Source organism: Schistocerca serialis, chromosome 11 (assembly GCF_023864345.2).
Source record: "Schistocerca serialis cubense isolate TAMUIC-IGC-003099 chromosome 11, iqSchSeri2.2, whole genome shotgun sequence".
In the NCBI taxonomy this organism is placed as follows: Eukaryota; Metazoa; Arthropoda; class Insecta; order Orthoptera; family Acrididae; genus Schistocerca; species Schistocerca serialis.
In genome coordinates this window covers 169,164,411-169,183,851 of record NC_064648.1, presented here as the reverse complement: position 1 = coordinate 169,183,851, position 19,441 = coordinate 169,164,411, and the positions used below count along the sequence as shown (strand labels likewise).

Below are 19,441 nucleotides of genomic sequence, written 5' to 3'. Positions count from 1 at the left end.
TGTTGAATGACCAAGAACACATGCCAAACAACTCATCATTTATACTAATAGACAAAATAATAGAATAACGTCTGCAGAAAGTATTAATATAATAATACTGTCCAATGTAATAATAATAACAGAACCCAACTTCCTTACACTCACTCATCCATGAACCCTTTCCGCAGGAAATTGAAACGAAAAGTCAAAACAGCTGTCACCAAAGTTTTCAGCCACTCGCTAACAGCTACTACCCCCCCCCCCCCCCCCCCCCCCCCCCCCCCCCCCTCCCGGAAAAAAAAAAAAAAAGGATCGGCTGTATTCTCCCTCCTCTCTCTCTCTCTCACACAACACGCACACACAGTATAAACATCACAAATAGTAGTAACGAACATATACTTCATTAGGTTGGCAACAAATAGGTAAACATACCAAAGAAGATAAAACACGTAGTGGAGTCGCAATATTTATGCTGTGAAAAGAAATGTACGACAAAATAGTTGTATCGACTGACAAACGAATTGCGAAGTGAAGTGTTTGATAATCTATAGCTAACAAAACTGTATTGTTATAGATACCACTGATGATGCCTTAGGACAGGAGAAGGCGAAACGCGTGTGGGATAAATAAAATAACTAGCAGCAGGAAAAGGCAATTTTATTTACAAAACAAGTATCTCACTGCCCGAGTTTCAGTGGAAGACAGCACAGCAGACTTTTTGGTTAGGAGGAAGTTCATAATGCCTGAGTAATGGTCCACGATTTGCTTCCTTACGAGGCTACACTCGTAGCAAAGACCTCCAAAAGAGATGTTCTAACATTCAAGTTAAGAAATCTGCCCCCCACAAATGCTTTTCGTGCTGTTGCCAACATGCGTTTTTTATTTTGTGTACTTTGACGACTGTCACTTATTTTGCTGCTGATACAGCGAAAGTAATCTACTACTGTAAGTGTCCCGTTTCCCAATCTAATTCCCTCAGCTTCACCTGATTTCATCTGACTTTATTCCATGACTCCTGTTTCACTTAAATTACCATTCCAAATTACTGCTTGCAGAGTCAGGAACATCAGAGATTGGCTACAACCCTCTCTCACTCTCTTCTCAACCTGTGCTTCCCTTTTATGTTTGTTGACTCTTACAGCTGTAGTCAGATTCCTGTAGGAATTGTAAACAACTTTTCAATCACTGTTTTTCTATTAACATCGTTAAGAGCTTTTCTCGGATTCTGCAATTGCTGTCTTATTATATGGAAAATTATATGTTGCCTGACAGCCCTGTCTCTCTTTCAGTTTGTTAATGTTTTGTTCTCAAGGCATTGTTTTGTAATGTGAACAGGACATGGGGGTGGAGCGAGACGACAAGAATCGCATGAAGCGGAGCCAGCTTAACCACCTCCTGAGCTTCACCTGCAGCCGATTACGTGAGCGGGTGAGTGTGTCGTGAATATCTAACTTAACGCTTGTGGGCACCACAGGAAATAGTGTCAATTCAGAATATGGTACACCAACTGAAATTATATTTGACACTTAACCGACATGAATAGGGGTGGCTTACTCCACGATCAGGAAGTGCTCAGAGTGAGAGAATATGAGTGTGTCTGTGGTGGTTAATCGAGAGGTTTGTCATTAAAAATCTCACAGTAGCTGGTTTTTCAAATTTTTCTTACCTTCTGTATCTGTTACACAGGTAAAATGTTAATTAACAAATAATTAACTGTAATTTTTAATAAAAATATTTATAATTATTTATTACAAATCACTTGAAAATAAATTAAAACTTAATACAGGTATATGAAATGTCTTATTGTAAAAACAAAATGTGAACACTACCTGGGGATTAGGTGTTGTGCTTGACCCGACCTGCTGACTCTTACCTACTGCTGCAGTAAGACGAGCAGTCTGTGATCGCGGAACACGAGATCGGCACGTCGTCGGTCCGTCCAGTCTTTATTGCCGGTGAAGGAATCCTGACGGTGCTGCCGCATCTTTCTTCTAGCAGATCCTCGTGTGGCCTCGAGAGGCAGAGTGGAGCCCATCTTGGACCACCTTACCTAAAGCCGTCCTCTCGTTCGACGTGAAAACAAACTGTACGAGGAGCTGGCCGTGTGATAGTGTGAAATTCCGTATACGAGTACACTGTGGAGTGTGAAATAAAGATTTGAGCATGTCGGATTTTAGTGTCTCACGCAGGAACTTTGCTAGGGAGATGAGACATCGTTTTACATTAGAAGTAGAACTTGGTAGCTGCCGTGTTGTACGGTGTTAAAACATCGTATTTGGTGGGTTTCCTTTCTCGTAGAGTACTCGGTACGAATATAATCTGTTTCAAAGCATCAACAGATTGAATATCTCTCGAAAACACGTCATTTTAGCTAAAATTTGTTGGAATAAAAGGACAGGACTACATATTGGCAGGTAAAGGCTTCATATAGTCGATATTTTTAGTGTTATAATTTGTGTGCTACAGAAGTATACCACTCAAGTGCTACAGCACAACGATGATATAACAAAATTGTGCATTTTTGGTACAATTTACATATTAAATATCAAATATCAAATGATGACATTTGGACATAGTGTTTGCAGAGTTCTTGCCTTTTACTGTCACCTGGTTGCAGTGTACAAACTGTAGCACAGTTCATAGCGTTGTGACTTCTGAAGCTGTGAAGATGAAGGTAGTAGGAAACTTCCTGGCAGATTAAAACTGTGTGCCCGACTGAGCCTCGAACTCGGTACGTTTGCCTTTTGCAAGCACTTGCCCGCGAAAGGCAAAGGTCCCGAGTTAGAGTCTCGGTCGGGCACACAGTTTTAATCTGCCAGGAAGTTTCATATCAGTGCACACACCGGTGCAGAGTGAAAATCTCATTCTGTAAAGATAGTAGGTTCGCATCCACCTCCTTCCTTTCCACCCTCAGCTCCATTCCCCCTCCCCACAATATTCCGTTCTCTAAAAGATTCTGGGTCTGTCTTAGTCATTCAATACAAGTATTACCTCAAAAGTCAAACATATTTATTATAGTTATTGTGGCAAAGGCCAACAAACTGGAATGTGTCCCTAGTAGCCAGAAATTTTAACGCGATTGCCAGTCTATGCCTGGAAGTAAACACGAGTTAATGTACTGGAAGTTTTGACTATCATGAAGTTTTCTGTAAAATGTGTGTAACTCTCTCTGGATTTATGGACTGGCTGGTGTTTGTGTCTTGCCGGTAAATGTTTTTTAATGTGAATTTTAAAACTTTCCTGGCGAATTGACTGTTCAAACAAATTTCGGACTTGCAGCCGGTCGTCATTCAATGAAAGTGTCATCCACATACCGCCAAAAAACTGTTAGCTTCAGGGCAGCTGATTCAAGTGCTCTCTCTTCAGAATCCTCCATAAAAAGGTTGGCCACCAAAGGAGACGGGACTACCCATGGCGACACCGTCAGTCTGTTCAAAATATTCTTAATTAAACATGAAATAAGTTGTGGAATGTGCGTGCCTGAACAAAGCAGTGATATCAACAGGAAACATGTCACCAATCAGTGTCAAAGAATCTGCAAGAGGAACTTTTGTAAAAAGTGAGACCACATCAAAGCTTACTAGGAGGTCTACACTGCTAAGACGGAGAGCCCCCAGTCTATTGATAAAATCAGCTAAGTTTCGTATGTGATGTGAGCACTTGCCTACGAAAGGTCTCAGTAAGGAAGCGAGGTGTTTAGCTAAATCATATGTAGGAGCTCCAATGTTGCTCACTATTGGACGCAGAGCAAGACCCTCTTTATGAATCTTTGGAAGGCCATACAGTCTTGGAGGTACACAACCATGTGGTCTTAATCTCTTGATGGTCTCTTGCGGTAAGGAGGAGGAATTTAATAGTGCTGAAGTTTTTCGTTGCACACGTCCTGTAGGATCGTAATCAATCCTCCTATAGGTAGTCACTTACCAGACCATACATCTTATCTTTATACACACAACGTGGTAACAAAACAGTTGCATTACCTTTGTCAGCTTTCAATACCACTACGTCAGGGTCCTCTCTCAGATTTCGTAATGCAGCCCTCTCTGCAGAGGTTAAATAACTGTGTTGAGTAGGAGCCTTCAACAGAGCACGGAAAGTTTCCCTTCTTATTTTGTCTGCAGCATACAAAGGAAAACGTCGTACAGCTGCTTCAGCACCACTCAAAATACTTATAAATGGCGGTGCTCTAGGTGTAGGTGCAAAATTGAGTCCCTTGCTTAATACAGACAGCATAGCGTCGTCCAAATTCTTCTCCGTGAGATTAACAACGGAACGTCGTACCATTATCCCTTCTGGCGACGGCTTCTGTGGCAACAGTCGATCAAATTTTGATATCTTCCGACAATTAGCTTTATTGTGGATCCACTCGAACTTGGCCGAAGTCACTCCATCAACCCAGTCCCATGATACAGGAGAAAGATCCCTTGCAACCTTCAGATGTAACTGGTAAAGTTCTGCTGAAATAGCATCTAACCTTCGTCTTGTATAGCAAATCCTCTCCTTGAATATTTTGAACAGACTGACGGTGTCGCCATGGGTAGCTCCCTGTCTCCTTTGGTGGCCAAACTTTTTATGGAGGATTTTGTAGAGAGAGAGCTTGAATCAGCTGCCCTGAAGCCAACAGTTTTTTGGCGGTATGTGGATGATACTTTCATAGTGTGGCCTCATGGAGAAGATAAATTAATGGAGTTTCTACATCACCTCAACTCCATTCATAGCAACATCCCGTTCACCATGGAAATAGAGAAAGATGGTTGTTTGCCTTTCTTGGATGTCTTGGTTCGAAGGAAGAATGACTGTTCTCTAGGGCATTCAGTTTACCGGAAACCCACTCATACTGATTTGTACCTGCAAGCATCGAGTTGCCATCACCCGTCGCAAACCATGAGTTTGCTTAAAACACTTGTTCATAGAGCTCATACTGTCTCAGATCCTGATAGCTTACCTCAAGAACTCGCCCATCTAAAGACAGTATTCAGCGAAAATGGGTATTCCATCCGGCAGATTAACAGGGCACTAACAGTTAAAACTAAGAAGCAGGAAGCGACTAAAGAGGAGAACATGCCAGAACAATCTTTAGCTTTTCTTCCTTTCGATGGCAACGCTTCGTTTAAAATAGCAAGAATCCTCCGAAAATTTCAGGTAAAAGTGGTTTTCCGCCCACCATCGAAGATTGCAGGCCTTTTGGGATCAGTTAAGGACAATCTGTTACTACGAAAGGCCGGAATTTACAAGATACCGTGCCAATGTGGTATGGCTTACATAGGTCAAACCTTTAGCTTTTCTTCCTTTCGATGGCAACGCTTCGTTTAAAATAGCAAGAATCCTCCGAAAATTTCAGGTAAAAGTGGTTTTCCGCCCACCATCGAAGATTGCAGGCCTTTTGGGATCAGTTAAGGACAATCTGTTACTACGAAAGGCCGGAATTTACAAGATACCGTGCCAATGTGGTATGGCTTACATTGGTCAAACCACACGCACCGTGAAAGAACGCTGCACTGAACATCAACGTTACACCCGCCTTTTGCAGCCAAGCAAGTCCGCTATTGCTGAACATTGTATTTCTACTGGACATTCGATGGAGTATGAGAAAACAATGATTTTGTCCACAGCAACGTCTTTCTGGGACTCCATTATTAAAGAATCCGTAGAAATACGACTGGCGGAAAATCTGTTAAACCGTGACAGCGGCTACCAGCTGGACAGTGCATGGAATCCCATCATCTCCACGATTTGCGCAAATCGAAGACGACAGAGTGCATCGACGGCCGTGGCAAACAGCAACGCAGAGGGCGACCGAGTTTCGCTATTCCACCAGCGAGGGCGCTGCCGGCGGGCAGTGTGGTTAAACTATCAAGTTTTCGACGCATGCGCAGAATAGTTACAGTACGCTATATAATGCGGAACGGAGGACGTTTTCACCAGTCTGCGATGGCTCACCTAAGATGACTGGCAGGTGCCCAGTTGAAATGTCGTGCGAAGTATTGAACGACGACCGGCTGCAAGCCCGAAATTTGTTTGAACATGTTTTTTAATGATAGTGAGCAACTTGGGAAAAATCTCTTCCATTGGAATGAATCTTGATCTTGGAATGTATATGATGAAATATGTCATTACAGTGTGTCGGTAGTCAATGCAGCATTGAGAATACGGACGTTATGTGTGCACAAACTCTCATTAAACATATACCTTAACTATATTCACTTTAAAACTGAAAATAGGATGAAAATTCAATTGAGTTAAGAATAACTAATACCAGTACATATCTCAGATAATCGTACGGCGTTATGCAGTGTTCCCGTATTAGCAATTTGCCGTTCGAGCCGTTGCCTTGTCCAGAATCTTCTTCCCAATTTTTTCTGCTCTTATTCGACAATCACTAACAGAGTTAACACAGCTATGTTATGTGTGTCCAGTTTTTGTAAAGTGAGCTGAGCTGAGCCGAGCCGAGTAAAGCCGACAGTGGCCGCCGGAGAGCTCTGACAGCCCAAATCACGTTAGCCAGCACGTCCCGTGTGCCGACTGCACTGTCTCTTTGGTCGTGTGTTCCGTGCGAACCTGCATAATGCTAGCTGCCTTTAATTTTTGTTTTACTCGCAAATCTAGATTTCAGGTATACGTAGCAATCTTCACAGACTCGCAGAAGTTCGTGTCGCCGTATGTTCTTACAGGTGTGTGGGCAAAGGGTGTTCTTCTGCCTGTACACCTGTAAGAACGTATAACGACACGAACCGCTGCGAGTCTGTGAAGATGGCTACTTACACTCGAAATCTAGATTTGCGAATATAGGAAAAACTAATGGGATTGCGACAGACCACTGCGTGCCTCTCCTTTCTTGCAATCTGCGGTCGCTGTGCACAATGGTTCCTGATGGAAGCAAAGTTGGTTAGCTGCCTTGTCCCTTGTGAGGATGGCTTAAGGAAAAATCTGAGGAGCTATTTAGAATCAAATGTGAATTCTTCTGCAATGACACTAGTGATTCAGATACGGAGGCGGTATTGTTATAAGGGGCAGTCAAATGAAGAAGAGAGACAGGTGGAAAAAGTAATAAATACCCCTCACCCCCACCCTCATAGGGAATCGCTGTAACCGTTAATACATTTCTTCCACTTTGGGACAAGATGGTCAATGCCCAAAAAAATTTTTGCGGTTGTCTGCAGACCCAAGATTGTATCCAAACTTGCACCTCTTCATCCAAATCAAATCAATGGCCACAAATGTCTTTCTTCAGGACTCCAAAAGTATCGCAATCACACAGGAAGAGATTGGGATTTTTTGGTGGATGTGTAGGGGCCACCCAATGAAACTTCAGCAAGCCCGTACATTGCCTTAGCACTGCAGAAGTTTCTCTGGGAAGCCCTTACACCTGCGCTGTGCAGTTCCATTCTTTCCCTGTGCAGTTTTTATATTTTTGGAGTGGCTTTCGATTTGCTCAGATGAGGATGTGCACACTGGGTTACGGTTGTGGTTACATAGGCAAAAACAAAAATTTTTCTGTGAAGGCATTGACCATTTTGTCTTACCATTTTGTCTTACAGTGGGATAAATGTATTAACAAACTTCCTGGCAGATTAAAACTGTGTGCCAGACCTAGACTCGAACTCGGAACCTTTGCCTTTCGCGGGCAAGTGCTCTACCAACTGAGCTATCCAAGCACAACTCACGCCCTGTCCTCACAGCTTTACTTCTGCCAGTACCTCATCTCCTACCTTCCGAACTTTACAGAAGCTCTCCTCCGAACCTTTCTTTCAGGATTGCTAGTTCTGCAAGGTTCACAGAAGAGCTTCTGTAAAGTTCGGAAGGTAGGAGATGAGGTACTGGCAGAAGTAAAGCTGTGAGGATAGGGCGTGAGTCGTGCTTTGGGTAGCTCAGTTGGTAGAGAACTTGCCCGTGAAAGGCAAAGGTCCCGAGTTAGAGTCTCGGTCTGGCACACAGTTTTAATCTGCCAGGAAGTTTCATACCAGCGCACACTCTGCTGCAGAGAGAAAATCTCATTCTGGAATGTATTAACAGTTCTGGTGATTACTTTTCAAATAATAAGCAGATTTCTCATTTTTTTTTCCATCTGTCTCATTTTCATTTTATTGCCCCTTACATCTAAATTTCTTTTATATGCATAAATTTCTGGATATACTTGAATCAACAGAGGTCAACCATCACATTACTAGCTTAATGATCACTGTGTTCAACCGTAGTGAAGTCAATTTTGCACTTGTATCTAAAGTATGGCCTGTTATATGTGGTTCTCTGAACATTTTATGACTCTGATGGTTTTGAATTTGTCATAGGGAAAGTTGAATTTCACGTCCATCTAATATACCTTGATCAACGTGACAATGTACTTGTTTTATCTTGTGTGTATATTCAGTTTGTTTTTAAGGATATAGTTTTCCTTTGAGGATGGTTGTCACAACCAAAACTGGTAGAAAATGAAGAATAAATTGTGCAACTGATGACAAATATGCAATTCTTCGAACTCTCATTTTCAGTTTTGAGAACTGCATTGCGTTACTTGGTGAAATCGATGTGCAGGCATTGAGATTACAAGTTGTTTAAGTGGGAAAGTGAAGAGCTCCAGTCTGTAAGATACGGTTTTGAGGCACAGACGCGAGGGTAATGCAAATGTAATTTGACTGTAAATTTTAGTGTTTCTAATATTTTAGTATACCCCTTCTTTCTTTTTGAACAGATTGTGCAATGCTGAGAAGACAAAACTGGTAATGATACTATTTGTGTGACCTGCAGCTAAAAATTTTGCATGAGTAGTAGTAAAAATTTTAGGAGGTGGTGGTACAGGCTAATAGGAGTAAAGCATCCCATACAACATCGTCCAGTTGTTCTCGGTTGCAGACAAAGGGCTCTCAGAATGTTACCCAAATGTACAGGGTGAATCCGAAGGTTTTCACCCAGTTTCTGGAGGGTATTCGTTAGGTTATTTGATACAAAAAACTGTAAATAAAATAATGGGGTCAGATCCATAATTAAGGAGCTACAGTAATTGCAAAACTCAGAAAAATGACTTTTATTGTAGGATTTCACTATCAAAAATGCACATAATAAGTAAACAATTTTGTAGCAGTCTCTTGCATTCAGTGTGGATTTAAAGCAAGTTTTCAAAATTTCCTCCCTCCATTTTAAGGCAAATATTTGCACGGGAGTGAACCACGCAAGTAGCATTTCGTAATTTCACACGCTCGTTCCTTACTGACGTCGCGGCATCTAAAATTTGTCTTATCAATTCTTCTCGTGTTTCCACCTTAACTTTGAACACGACGTCTTTCATCCACCCCCAGATGAAGTAATCTAGGGGTGTTAAATGTGGGGGTCTGGCAGGCCAGTCGATAAGGCTCCTGCAACCTGTCCGTCGATGGGGGAATTGCCGATTACGATAAGCTGTTACGACAGTGGAAGTGTGCAGGTTCCCCGTCATGTCGGACGTACGTGTGGCGTCTCGCTTCCAAAGAGACGTCTTCGAGAAGCTGCGGTAAGTCTTCTCATAAAAAGTTACCGAATGTGTGACCATTTAAATTTCCCGGGAGAATAAACGGCCCCAGTACATGGTCACACACAACACCACACCAGACACTGACACTGAATCTGCGTCGAACTTGAGATACTACCGTGGCACGGGGATTTTCGTCTGCCCAGACATGCCTGTTAGGCATGTTGTCGATGCCATCTCTTGTAAAGATTGCCTCATCACTGAACATTATGAAGCTGCCGATTTCCATTTAACCAGTTACAAAAGCGCATACAGTTGGCACAATCGTGTGGCTCTAAATGGTAAACTTTTCACACATGAAAAGGATACAGTCCATCCTCACGAAGAATCCTACACACCTTAGATTGTGAAACATTCGATCGGGTAGCTACGCATCTTTTACTCGAATGTGGACTGCGCTCTACTGAATTAAGAATGTTTTCCTCTTCCCGGACGTCATGATGTCTTTCGGAGAGAATACAAATACTGGGAAGAGTACCAGTTTCTAGGAACGTTCGATATGTTCCACTAAATGTTCTGGCACTCTGAATCCTACGATTAGAATACAGATGGTAATATTCGAGAACAGCTTTTGCTTTACCGTCACAAAAGCCCAAAATGTACACCATCTCTCCGTACTCCTGCACTGAAAACTTGTATTGCATTGCGAAGTGCACTGTACACAGGAGACAATGACAATAAACAGTGATTGCAATATCGGCAGCTCGGTTGTTATCCTAACGTAACACTCACTGCATTTGTCTGCCTAAGACTTGTCGTGTGTCGTGTGAACACAAGTGTAGCGGTTCATACACCGTGGCACCGTTTTGGAACTTGGTTGTAGCTCCTTAATTATGGATCTGATCACGTTACTGTGTTTACATTTTTTTGTTCCAAATAACCTAAGGAATTACCGCCAGCAACCGGGGGGAAAACCTCGTGATTCACACTTGTATGTCACTGCCATGTAACATAGCCAGTGAAACTTCAATCGTAAATAGAAAGAACTGCTACAGTGCAGAAGGTAGCTCAAAGAAATATGCAGTGACACGAACAGAAATGACGCTTTAATCGAAAGGCAATAATTACACTGAAGTCGAGGCAATTTGCAGTGGTCACCACAGACAGCAGTGTTTGCTCTAAAACGTGCTCCCGTGCTGGCCACAACATTGGTAAGAGTTTTTGTGGTAGCGTGATCTATTCGTCCTCCAGTGCTGTTGACAACTGCCAGACGGTCGATCGTGCACGTGGACGGTGCCGCAATATGTCTGTCCGATGCATCCCACGTATGCTCGATAGGACTTAAATTGAGGGAAAGTGCAGGCCAGTCCTCACAGGAAAGGTTAACTTACAGATGTTAATTAAAGTTGTTGGCATAAGAGTGCGAGGGGATATTAAAAATCTTTTGCAGCAGGCATGCATCATAATTTAAGTGGCTATTGCTCGATAGAACAGAAGTGCCCTGTATCGAATTGTTTGTCTTAGCGTCCCCTACATCTCTGTGGTATGTTGTAAACAGTTAACGTTATACCCTATTTGTATTTAGAGTGACATTTTTAATTGCGTGTGTATTAACAAATAGGAATAATAAGTAACCCCTTGACTGTGCTCGACTGAGTTCTGCCTGCCTGACAGTGCGGAGTTGTGCAGTGGCTCTCGGGCCCACAGTTGGCAGCATATGGGAGGCTCTAGAAAGTGTATTTAGAATTTCACACTGGCCACAAGGGTCCCCTTGGATTTTCACGTCCATTTTCGATGATAGGTTGTTAACAATAATAGTAATTAGTGAGATAAACAAGTATGCTGAACACTTTGTAAGTTCACACGGGTACCAACCGACAACTGAGATTTCTATTCTTTGTTCACAATTTAATTCTTGCAAGGCATTCTTCAGAAACCTGATTTTTAAATACATCACTCGAGACCCAATTTCGAAATATGAGGGCTATTCAGAAAGTGTGTGGTGAAGAAGCTTGCACAGGATAGAATAGCATGGAGAGCTGCATCAAACCAGTCTCAGGATTGAAGACAACAACAACATCAACAATCCAGAAAGTAGAGAACGTTTCTGTCTGACACTGCTAGGTGTGCACCTATCGCGTATATTTTGGTATGTGCATGCTCGGAAGCTCAGTCAGCATCCGTCTGTGACAGCGGGAACATCTCTGCGCATCTGGTTTTTTCAATATTCGAATTTGAAATGTGTGTTGCAATCGAAAATCCCGCCAGTTGTGAGGTGCAGTCTGTGATAAGGTTTTTGTTGGCCACAAACCTAATACCCATAGAAATTTATCTTGAACTGTGTGAAGTGTACGGGAACAATGTAATGAGTTAAAGTTCCGCCCAGAAATGGCGCATTCGGTTTAAAAATGCCCAAACCGACATTCACGACGAAGAGAAGAGTGGACGCCCGAGTACTGTGACTGATGAACTTGTTGCTAAAGTTGATGAAACGATTCACTATAACGGAGCTTTCACTTTCTTTTCCCCAAGTTTTGTGGACTTTGTTGTTTGAAATTGTCACTCAAAAGCTAGGCTACCACAAATTTTGTGCACTATGGGTGCCCAAAATGCTTACAGAGCACCATAAAGAACAGTGAATGGGGGCAACACTGACATTTCTGGAGGCCTACCACAAACATGGTGATTCATTAGTGGATCAAATTGTTACTGGTGACGAGACTTGGGTGAAACGTGTCAATTGCGACACAAAATTACAGTCCGTGGAGTCGGGGCACACGAGGTCCCCCCAAAAACTAAGAAAATGTTTGCAAACCTTGTCAGCAAGGAAGTTGATGGTGACAGTGTTTTGAGATGGGCAAGGTGTGCTTTTTACTGATTTTCTCGAATGTGGAGCAACCGTAAATTCTGCCCAGTTCTGTCAAACTTTGCACAGACTTAGAAGAGCAGTTCAGAACAAACGGCGAGGAAAGCTGACGTCCAAAATTTTGTTTTTGCACGACAGTGCCCGAGCTCACATGGCAAACCTCACTAAAGAACTCCATTATTAATTCAAATGGGAACTTTTCCCTCGTCCGCCCTACAGGCCCTATGTTGCACCAAGCAACTTCCACTCATTTCCCAAGAAGAAGAACTGCCTCACAACGTAGCGCTTTCATGACGGCACGGAACTCCAGGCGGGCGTGACTCACTGGCTGAAGTCTCGGGCGGCAGAATTTTACGACGGTCTTTCAAAGCTTGTCTACCGGTACGATAAATGCCTCGTTGCGTTTGGTGACTATGTTGAAAAGTAGTATGTCAGTTGCTCTTTCAGATGTATATAATAAAATGTATTTCTTGTACTTAGTTTTTTTTATATATATATATATTCCCACGTGGAATGTTTCCTTCCATTTTTATATATATATATATATATATATATATATATATATATATATATATATATAGACACACACACACACACACACAAAAACATTCCCTACTTTCTGAATAGCCCTCGTACTTCACTCAAGGAATCAGATTCTTGAAACATCTACTTTCCAAAAAGTGTTGTTCGTGTGTTCTCTCCTCCGGTAAAGACTTCCAAGAGACTGGTGGAATAAATCAGTTGTAACGTACTTATGTTCATAGTATACATTTCCGATGCCGGCTTTGAATTGTTCACAACTTACAATTTCAGCAATCACTAGATTTGAGAAAAGTGCACCAAAACTTGTCAGATTATGCTGTGCTGCAAGAAAGCGTTGCATGGCACACGAACAGTTACAGGGGCAGGAATGGTAACAGCGTGGGGAACAGCCCGATAAAAGGTTAACAAATTTTGGATTGTAATTTTTCAGTCAAATTAACATCTTTTATTATGTATTACTAACAACATGAAATTAAATTTTTATGAAACAATGTGAAAAGCCTGATTACTAAATGGAAAAAAATTACATAAACAAATAATACTGTGCAATCTCTAGAAATGAAAAAGTATTTCCTTTTCTATAGGGTGTTTAGCATTTTGTAATAAATTTTAATATACGGTGAATATTGTCATTTTCCCATGATTAGTAATTAAAAATAAAAATGTTATTTTTATTGAAAAATGATTTAATATTTGTCAATGAACATTAATATTTGTTAGTAAATATGGAATTTTAATGTTGCTACTAGTGGCCAAAAGACTGCTACTAATCTCCAAATCCTTTAAGTATGAAGGAAAGGCCAGTCTGTAAGATCCCCTCACGAATAAAACAAATCCTCCAGCTTGATTAAAACGGGTATTTCAGTAGTTCCATGCATGGAATTGGTACTACGTATACATAAACAGAGACATTGACTTGACATCATTTCGGAAGTATCAGGACAGTGAAGGGAAAAGACTCGAACTCCATCTGCTGCGGGACACAGTTTTAATGTGGCACTATCGTAGTCATATTATTGTACATTATTTTTGCCGTCTGAAGGTTCGAGAAAATAAAACTCGTTCGTATATTGTACACAGCATTCTCCAAAAATAGCGATTACACAAAACGTAACAGAGAAATTGATGTGCGTATCGACAGCTCCCGGCGAACCTCTGCGACCGCACGGCAGCGCCGCCTCCGCGGAACCCGTACTCGATCCCCGAGCGCACGTCGGCAATCGTGCACCACCACCCGGCGGGGTCGCTGCCGGTGGCGCGGACGGACGTGCAGGGGCAGTCGGAGCGGTGGCGCGCCGCTTTCCTCATTTACCGGCCCATGGACCTCAAGACGATGGAGCACAAGGCCGGCGAGGGCAAGTACCGCCTGCTCGAGGAGTTCCGCGCCGACGCCATGACCATCGTGCACAACGTCGTCATCTACCACGGCGGTGAGTAGCCGGCTGTCGCCGCTGCACTGCTGCCCCAAAGTAGACTGTAACTGTGGAATCGGAGCCCGGAGATGTTGGACATTTCGGGGATACTGGAGATGTCAGTTACTGTTCAAATGCTCGGTTTGAAGGGAGTTTATTTTTGAGCACCAAAGCAACCATTTTCAGTACAAAATTAAGTTTCAGACATTGTCGGCCGTCTTTGAAACGTGAGACGGGTGCTATAGTTCTCTCCGGAAGGCAAAATGACTGAAACCAGTAATTTATTCATCTACATCTACATTTACATTTATACCCCACAAGCCACCTTGCGGTGTGTGGCGGAGGGTGCCTATGTGCCATTGTCATTTCCTCCAGTTCCTGTTCCAGTCACAAAAGGTTTGCAGGAAGAACTTATCTGTCTCTGTGTGAGCTCAAATTTACCTCTGTGGTTTTCTCATAAGGTATACAGAGGATTTCGAAATGAAAGTATGGGTTTTCAGCGTTTATTACATTCGACTTAAAGCTATAAATAATACATCAAATGAAAGAGCAACTCAAAACAGTATTGTTTCTGTTGTTGTGCACAAAGAGAGGAGTATGGGACAACAAAGAGTGACTGAAGAGTGTTCGAATGGGTGAGAGTAGGCTAGGCTTGTCTCAAATTTGCAGTTCCCGTGATGGCAGTGCGGAGAATTTTAAGGAGATGCTTACAACTATGTGCTTACTGTTTACTGTTGTTACAAGCTCTGACTACATGCTGGCTTTGCAAGTGAGATCTTGCTGCACGACATTGAAGATATCCAGCATCGTATTAAGTGATGAATCGATATTTCATGTAAGTGGTAATGAGAACACCCATAAGTGTACTACTGGGGGTCAGCAAATCGCCACAAGATGGTTCAGCTGCAACAAGACTTAACGAAATGCAATGTGAAACTTCCTGGCAGATTAAAACTGTGTGCCGGACCGAGACTCGAACTCGGGACCTCGAGACTCGAACTCGGGACCTCGAGACTCGAACTCGGGACCTCGAGACTCGAACTCGGGACCTCGAGACTCGAACTCGGGACCTCGAGACTCGAACTCGGGACCTCGAGACTCGAACTCGGGACCTCGAGACTCGAACTCGGGACCTCGAGACTCGAACTCGGGACCTCGAGACTCGAACTCGGGACCTCGAGACTCGAACTCGGGACCTCGAGACTCGAACTCGGGACCTCGAGACTCGAACTCGGGACCTCGAGACTCGAACTCGGGACCTCGAGACTCGAACTCGGGACCTCGAGACTCGAACTCGGGACCTCGAGACTCGAACTCGGGACCTCGAGACTCGAACTCGGGACCTCGAGACTCGAACTCGGGACCTCGAGACTCGAACTCGGGACCTCGAGACTCGAACTCGGGACCTCGAGACTCGAACTCGGGACCTCGAGACTCGAACTCGGGACCTCGAGACTCGAACTCGGGACCTCGAGACTCGAACTCGGGACCTCGAGACTCGAACTCGGGACCTCGAGACTCGAACTCGGGACCTCGAGACTCGAACTCGGGACCTCGAGACTCGAACTCGGGACCTCGAGACTCGAACTCGGGACCTCGAGACTCGAACTCGGGACCTCGAGACTCGAACTCGGGACCTCGAGACTCGAACTCGGGACCTCGAGACTCGAACTCGGGACCTCGAGACTCGAACTCGGGACCTCGAGACTCGAACTCGGGACCTCGAGACTCGAACTCGGGACCTCGAGACTCGAACTCGGGACCTCGAGACTCGAACTCGGGACCTCGAGACTCGAACTCGGGACCTCGAGACTCGAACTCGGGACCTCGAGACTCGAACTCGGGACCTCGAGACTCGAACTCGGGACCTCGAGACTCGAACTCGGGACCTCGAGACTCGAACTCGGGACCTCGAGACTCGAACTCGGGACCTCGAGACTCGAACTCGGGACCTCGAGACTCGAACTCGGGACCTCGAGACTCGAACTCGGGACCTCGAGACTCGAACTCGGGACCTCGAGACTCGAACTCGGGACCTCGAGACTCGAACTCGGGACCTCGAGACTCGAACTCGGGACCTCGAGACTCGAACTCGGGACCTCGAGACTCGAACTCGGGACCTCGAGACTCGAACTCGGGACCTCGAGACTCGAACTCGGGACCTCGAGACTCGAACTCGGGACCTCGAGACTCGAACTCGGGACCTCGAGACTCGAACTCGGGACCTCGAGACTCGAACTCGGGACCTCGAGACTCGAACTCGGGACCTCGAGACTCGAACTCGGGACCTCGAGACTCGAACTCGGGACCTCGAGACTCGAACTCGGGACCTCGAGACTCGAACTCGGGACCTTTGCTTTTTGCGGGCAACTGCTCTACCGACTGAGCCACCCGAGCACGACTCACGCCTGGTCCTCACAGCTTCACTTCTGCCAGTACCTCGTCTCCTACCTTCCAAACTTTACAGAAGCTCTCCTGCGAACCTTGCAGAACTAGCACTCCTGAAAGAAAGGTTATGGCGGAAACACAGTTCTAATCTGCCAGGAAGTTTCATATCAGAGCACACTCTGTTGCAGAGTGAAAATCTCATTCTGAAATTCAATGTGTGTTCCAAAATCAACTGTTCACCTATACTACTACTGGTCTGAAATGCTTGTTCCATTTCATACCACTTTCAACATCACACCTAGATATGTGATAATTGTTACTGAGCCAAGCAGGACATTACTAATACTCTGTTAGAACATTATAGGGGTGCTTTTCCTAGTCATCTGCATTAATTTAAATTTTTCTACACACAGAGCAATTCACCATTCGTTGCTCCATATAGAAATTCTGTTAAAGTAATCCTGTATCCTCACGTGGTCAATGGCAGAACTTTCCTACACACTACAGCGTGATCAGAAAATAGTCGTGGATTGGTGCTCACTCCATCTGTCAGATCATTTAAGTGTACAGAGAACAAGAACGGTCCTATCGTACTGCCCTGAGCCACTCGTAATGGTACCCTTATCTACAAAAGTCAGTGTGCAAAGTATGACATGTGCATATGTGGATGAAGTCACAGGCATAAAGCTAGGAATAAAAACTTTGCAGTTAAGATGGAAATAAATTTTTGTATTACATTCACGATACTGTTGTTAGGACAGTGTTCGACCACCTGAAGAACGGTGAAGTTGTCGGCACACGGGACGAGTCTGTTAGCGTCAGTGTGGCTTTTGTAAGAGCTTTGTGACATCACTTCCTTCTGTTTCTCTCTGAGGAGTGATTTTGTCACGTGAAACACGAAACAAGTTGTGTGATATTTCAACGTGCCACGTAAAGCGGAACCACTGAGAAACAAGAACGCACAATCGCAAGCAGGAAGGAATACTCTGTACTGTATTTGTCATGTTCAGTAGAAGCCCATACTCGGCAGATTTCTTGTCGTATGTTACACACTATGAATATACGCTGTTTCTAAGTGCCAGCACATTGACTATCTCAAGAATGAATGGTTGTCAGTACAATTTGTTGTAATAAAACGCTGAGAAACATCATATTGCTTCGTTATAGTTAACTATATGTGAATGTATGTGTGCTCTCTATCAGAAGTAAGTTTGTTTGATTTGATGCACTTTTGTAAGCTGATGTGCTTCCCGAGTGGACACGTATATTTCATTTTTGTCTCGTTACACATTCACGGATGCAGAAGTTTTTATATATGTATTCTGCAGACAGAACAACACGACTAGCACACGGTCGAGAAAGAAAATGTGTGTTTTAATAGAAGTGATATAGCAATTTTACACCTCCCCATTTTCACATATAAACTGTACGATTCGCTAGTCAAAGAAAGCTGGAAACTATCACTGGAGAGCGTCGATAGCACGGTCGTGTTAACCGCCTCGTGGCGCGTGCTGCCGGTACTGCATCTCGCGAAGTGCGATAAGTACACACTGGCATTAGCTGCCCCGTCCCGTGTGCTGACACCTTACATCTACACGGTTACTCTGCAATTCACACGTAGTGCCTGGCAGAGCAGTCATCAAACCATTTTCATACTACTACTCTACCATTCCACTCTCAGATGGCGCGTGGGAAAAAGGAACACCTAAATCCTTCCATTCGAGCTCTGATTCCTCATATTTTATTATGATGATGATCATTTCTTCCTACGTAGGCGAGTGCCAACAAAATATTTTCGCATTCGGAAGAGAAGAGAAAGTCGGTGATTGATATTTCGTAAATAGATCGCACCGCAGAGAAAACCGTCTTTGTCTCAGTGACTACCACTCCAACTGGCGTATTCTATCAGTGACACTCTCACCCCTATTGCGCGATAACACGAAACGGGCTGCCCCTCCTCACGCACCCTCGATGTCCCCCGTCAGTCCTACCTGGTAAGGATCCCGTACCGCGCACCAGTATTCCGGCAAGGGGCAGACAAGTGTAATGCTAGGCCGTCTCTTTAGTGGGTTTGTTGTATCTTTTAAGTGTTCCGCCAACAAAGCACAGTCTTTGTTTTGCCTTCCCCACAATATCATCTCTGTGATCTTTCAAATTTAAGTTGCTCGTAATTGTAATTCCTAGGTATTTAGTCAAATTGACAGCCCTTAGATTTGTGCGATTTATCGTGTACCCAAAATTTATCGGATTTCTTTTAGTACCCGTGTGGATGACCTCGCACTTTTCTTTGTTTAGTGTGAATTGCCACTTTTTGCACCATACGGAAATGCTCTCTAGATCATTTTATAATTGGAATTGATCGTCTGCCGATGTCGCTATAATTTACTGTCTAGTAAAATCGTCAAACAATCTAAGGGGGCTGTTCAGATTATCACCTAGATCATTTATGTAAATCAGGAACAGCAGACGGCTTACGACACTACCTTGCGGAACACCAGATATCACTTCAGTTCTACTCGATGATTTACCATCTATCACTGTGAACTGTGACCTCTCTGAGAGGGAATCACGAATCCAGTCACACAACTGAGATGATACTTCATATGCACACAATTTGATTGATTATTCGCTTGTGAGGAACGATATCAAAAGCCTTCTGGAAATTTAGGAATGTGGAATCGATGTGATATCCCGTGTCGACAGCATTCATTACTAAATGGGAATAAAGAGCTACCGTATTTACTTGAATCTAAGCCGCACTTTTTTTTCTGGTTTTTGTAATCCAAACATCCCCTGCAGCTTAGAATCGAG

The 19,441-nt window shown here is 43.8% G+C and overlaps 1 protein-coding gene across 1 annotated transcript in view; it reads left to right on the top strand.

The window, feature by feature from the left end:
• The window catches only part of LOC126427254 (zinc finger MYND domain-containing protein 11-like), a gene marked incomplete in the record, with an annotated part of 213,101 nt that overhangs the window by 113,921 nt on the left and 79,739 nt on the right, over positions 1–19,441 (top strand). Inside the window, 1 exon segment of the mRNA XM_050089512.1 lies at positions 13,972–14,260. Coding sequence (XP_049945469.1) covers positions 13,972–14,260 — 289 coding nt within the window.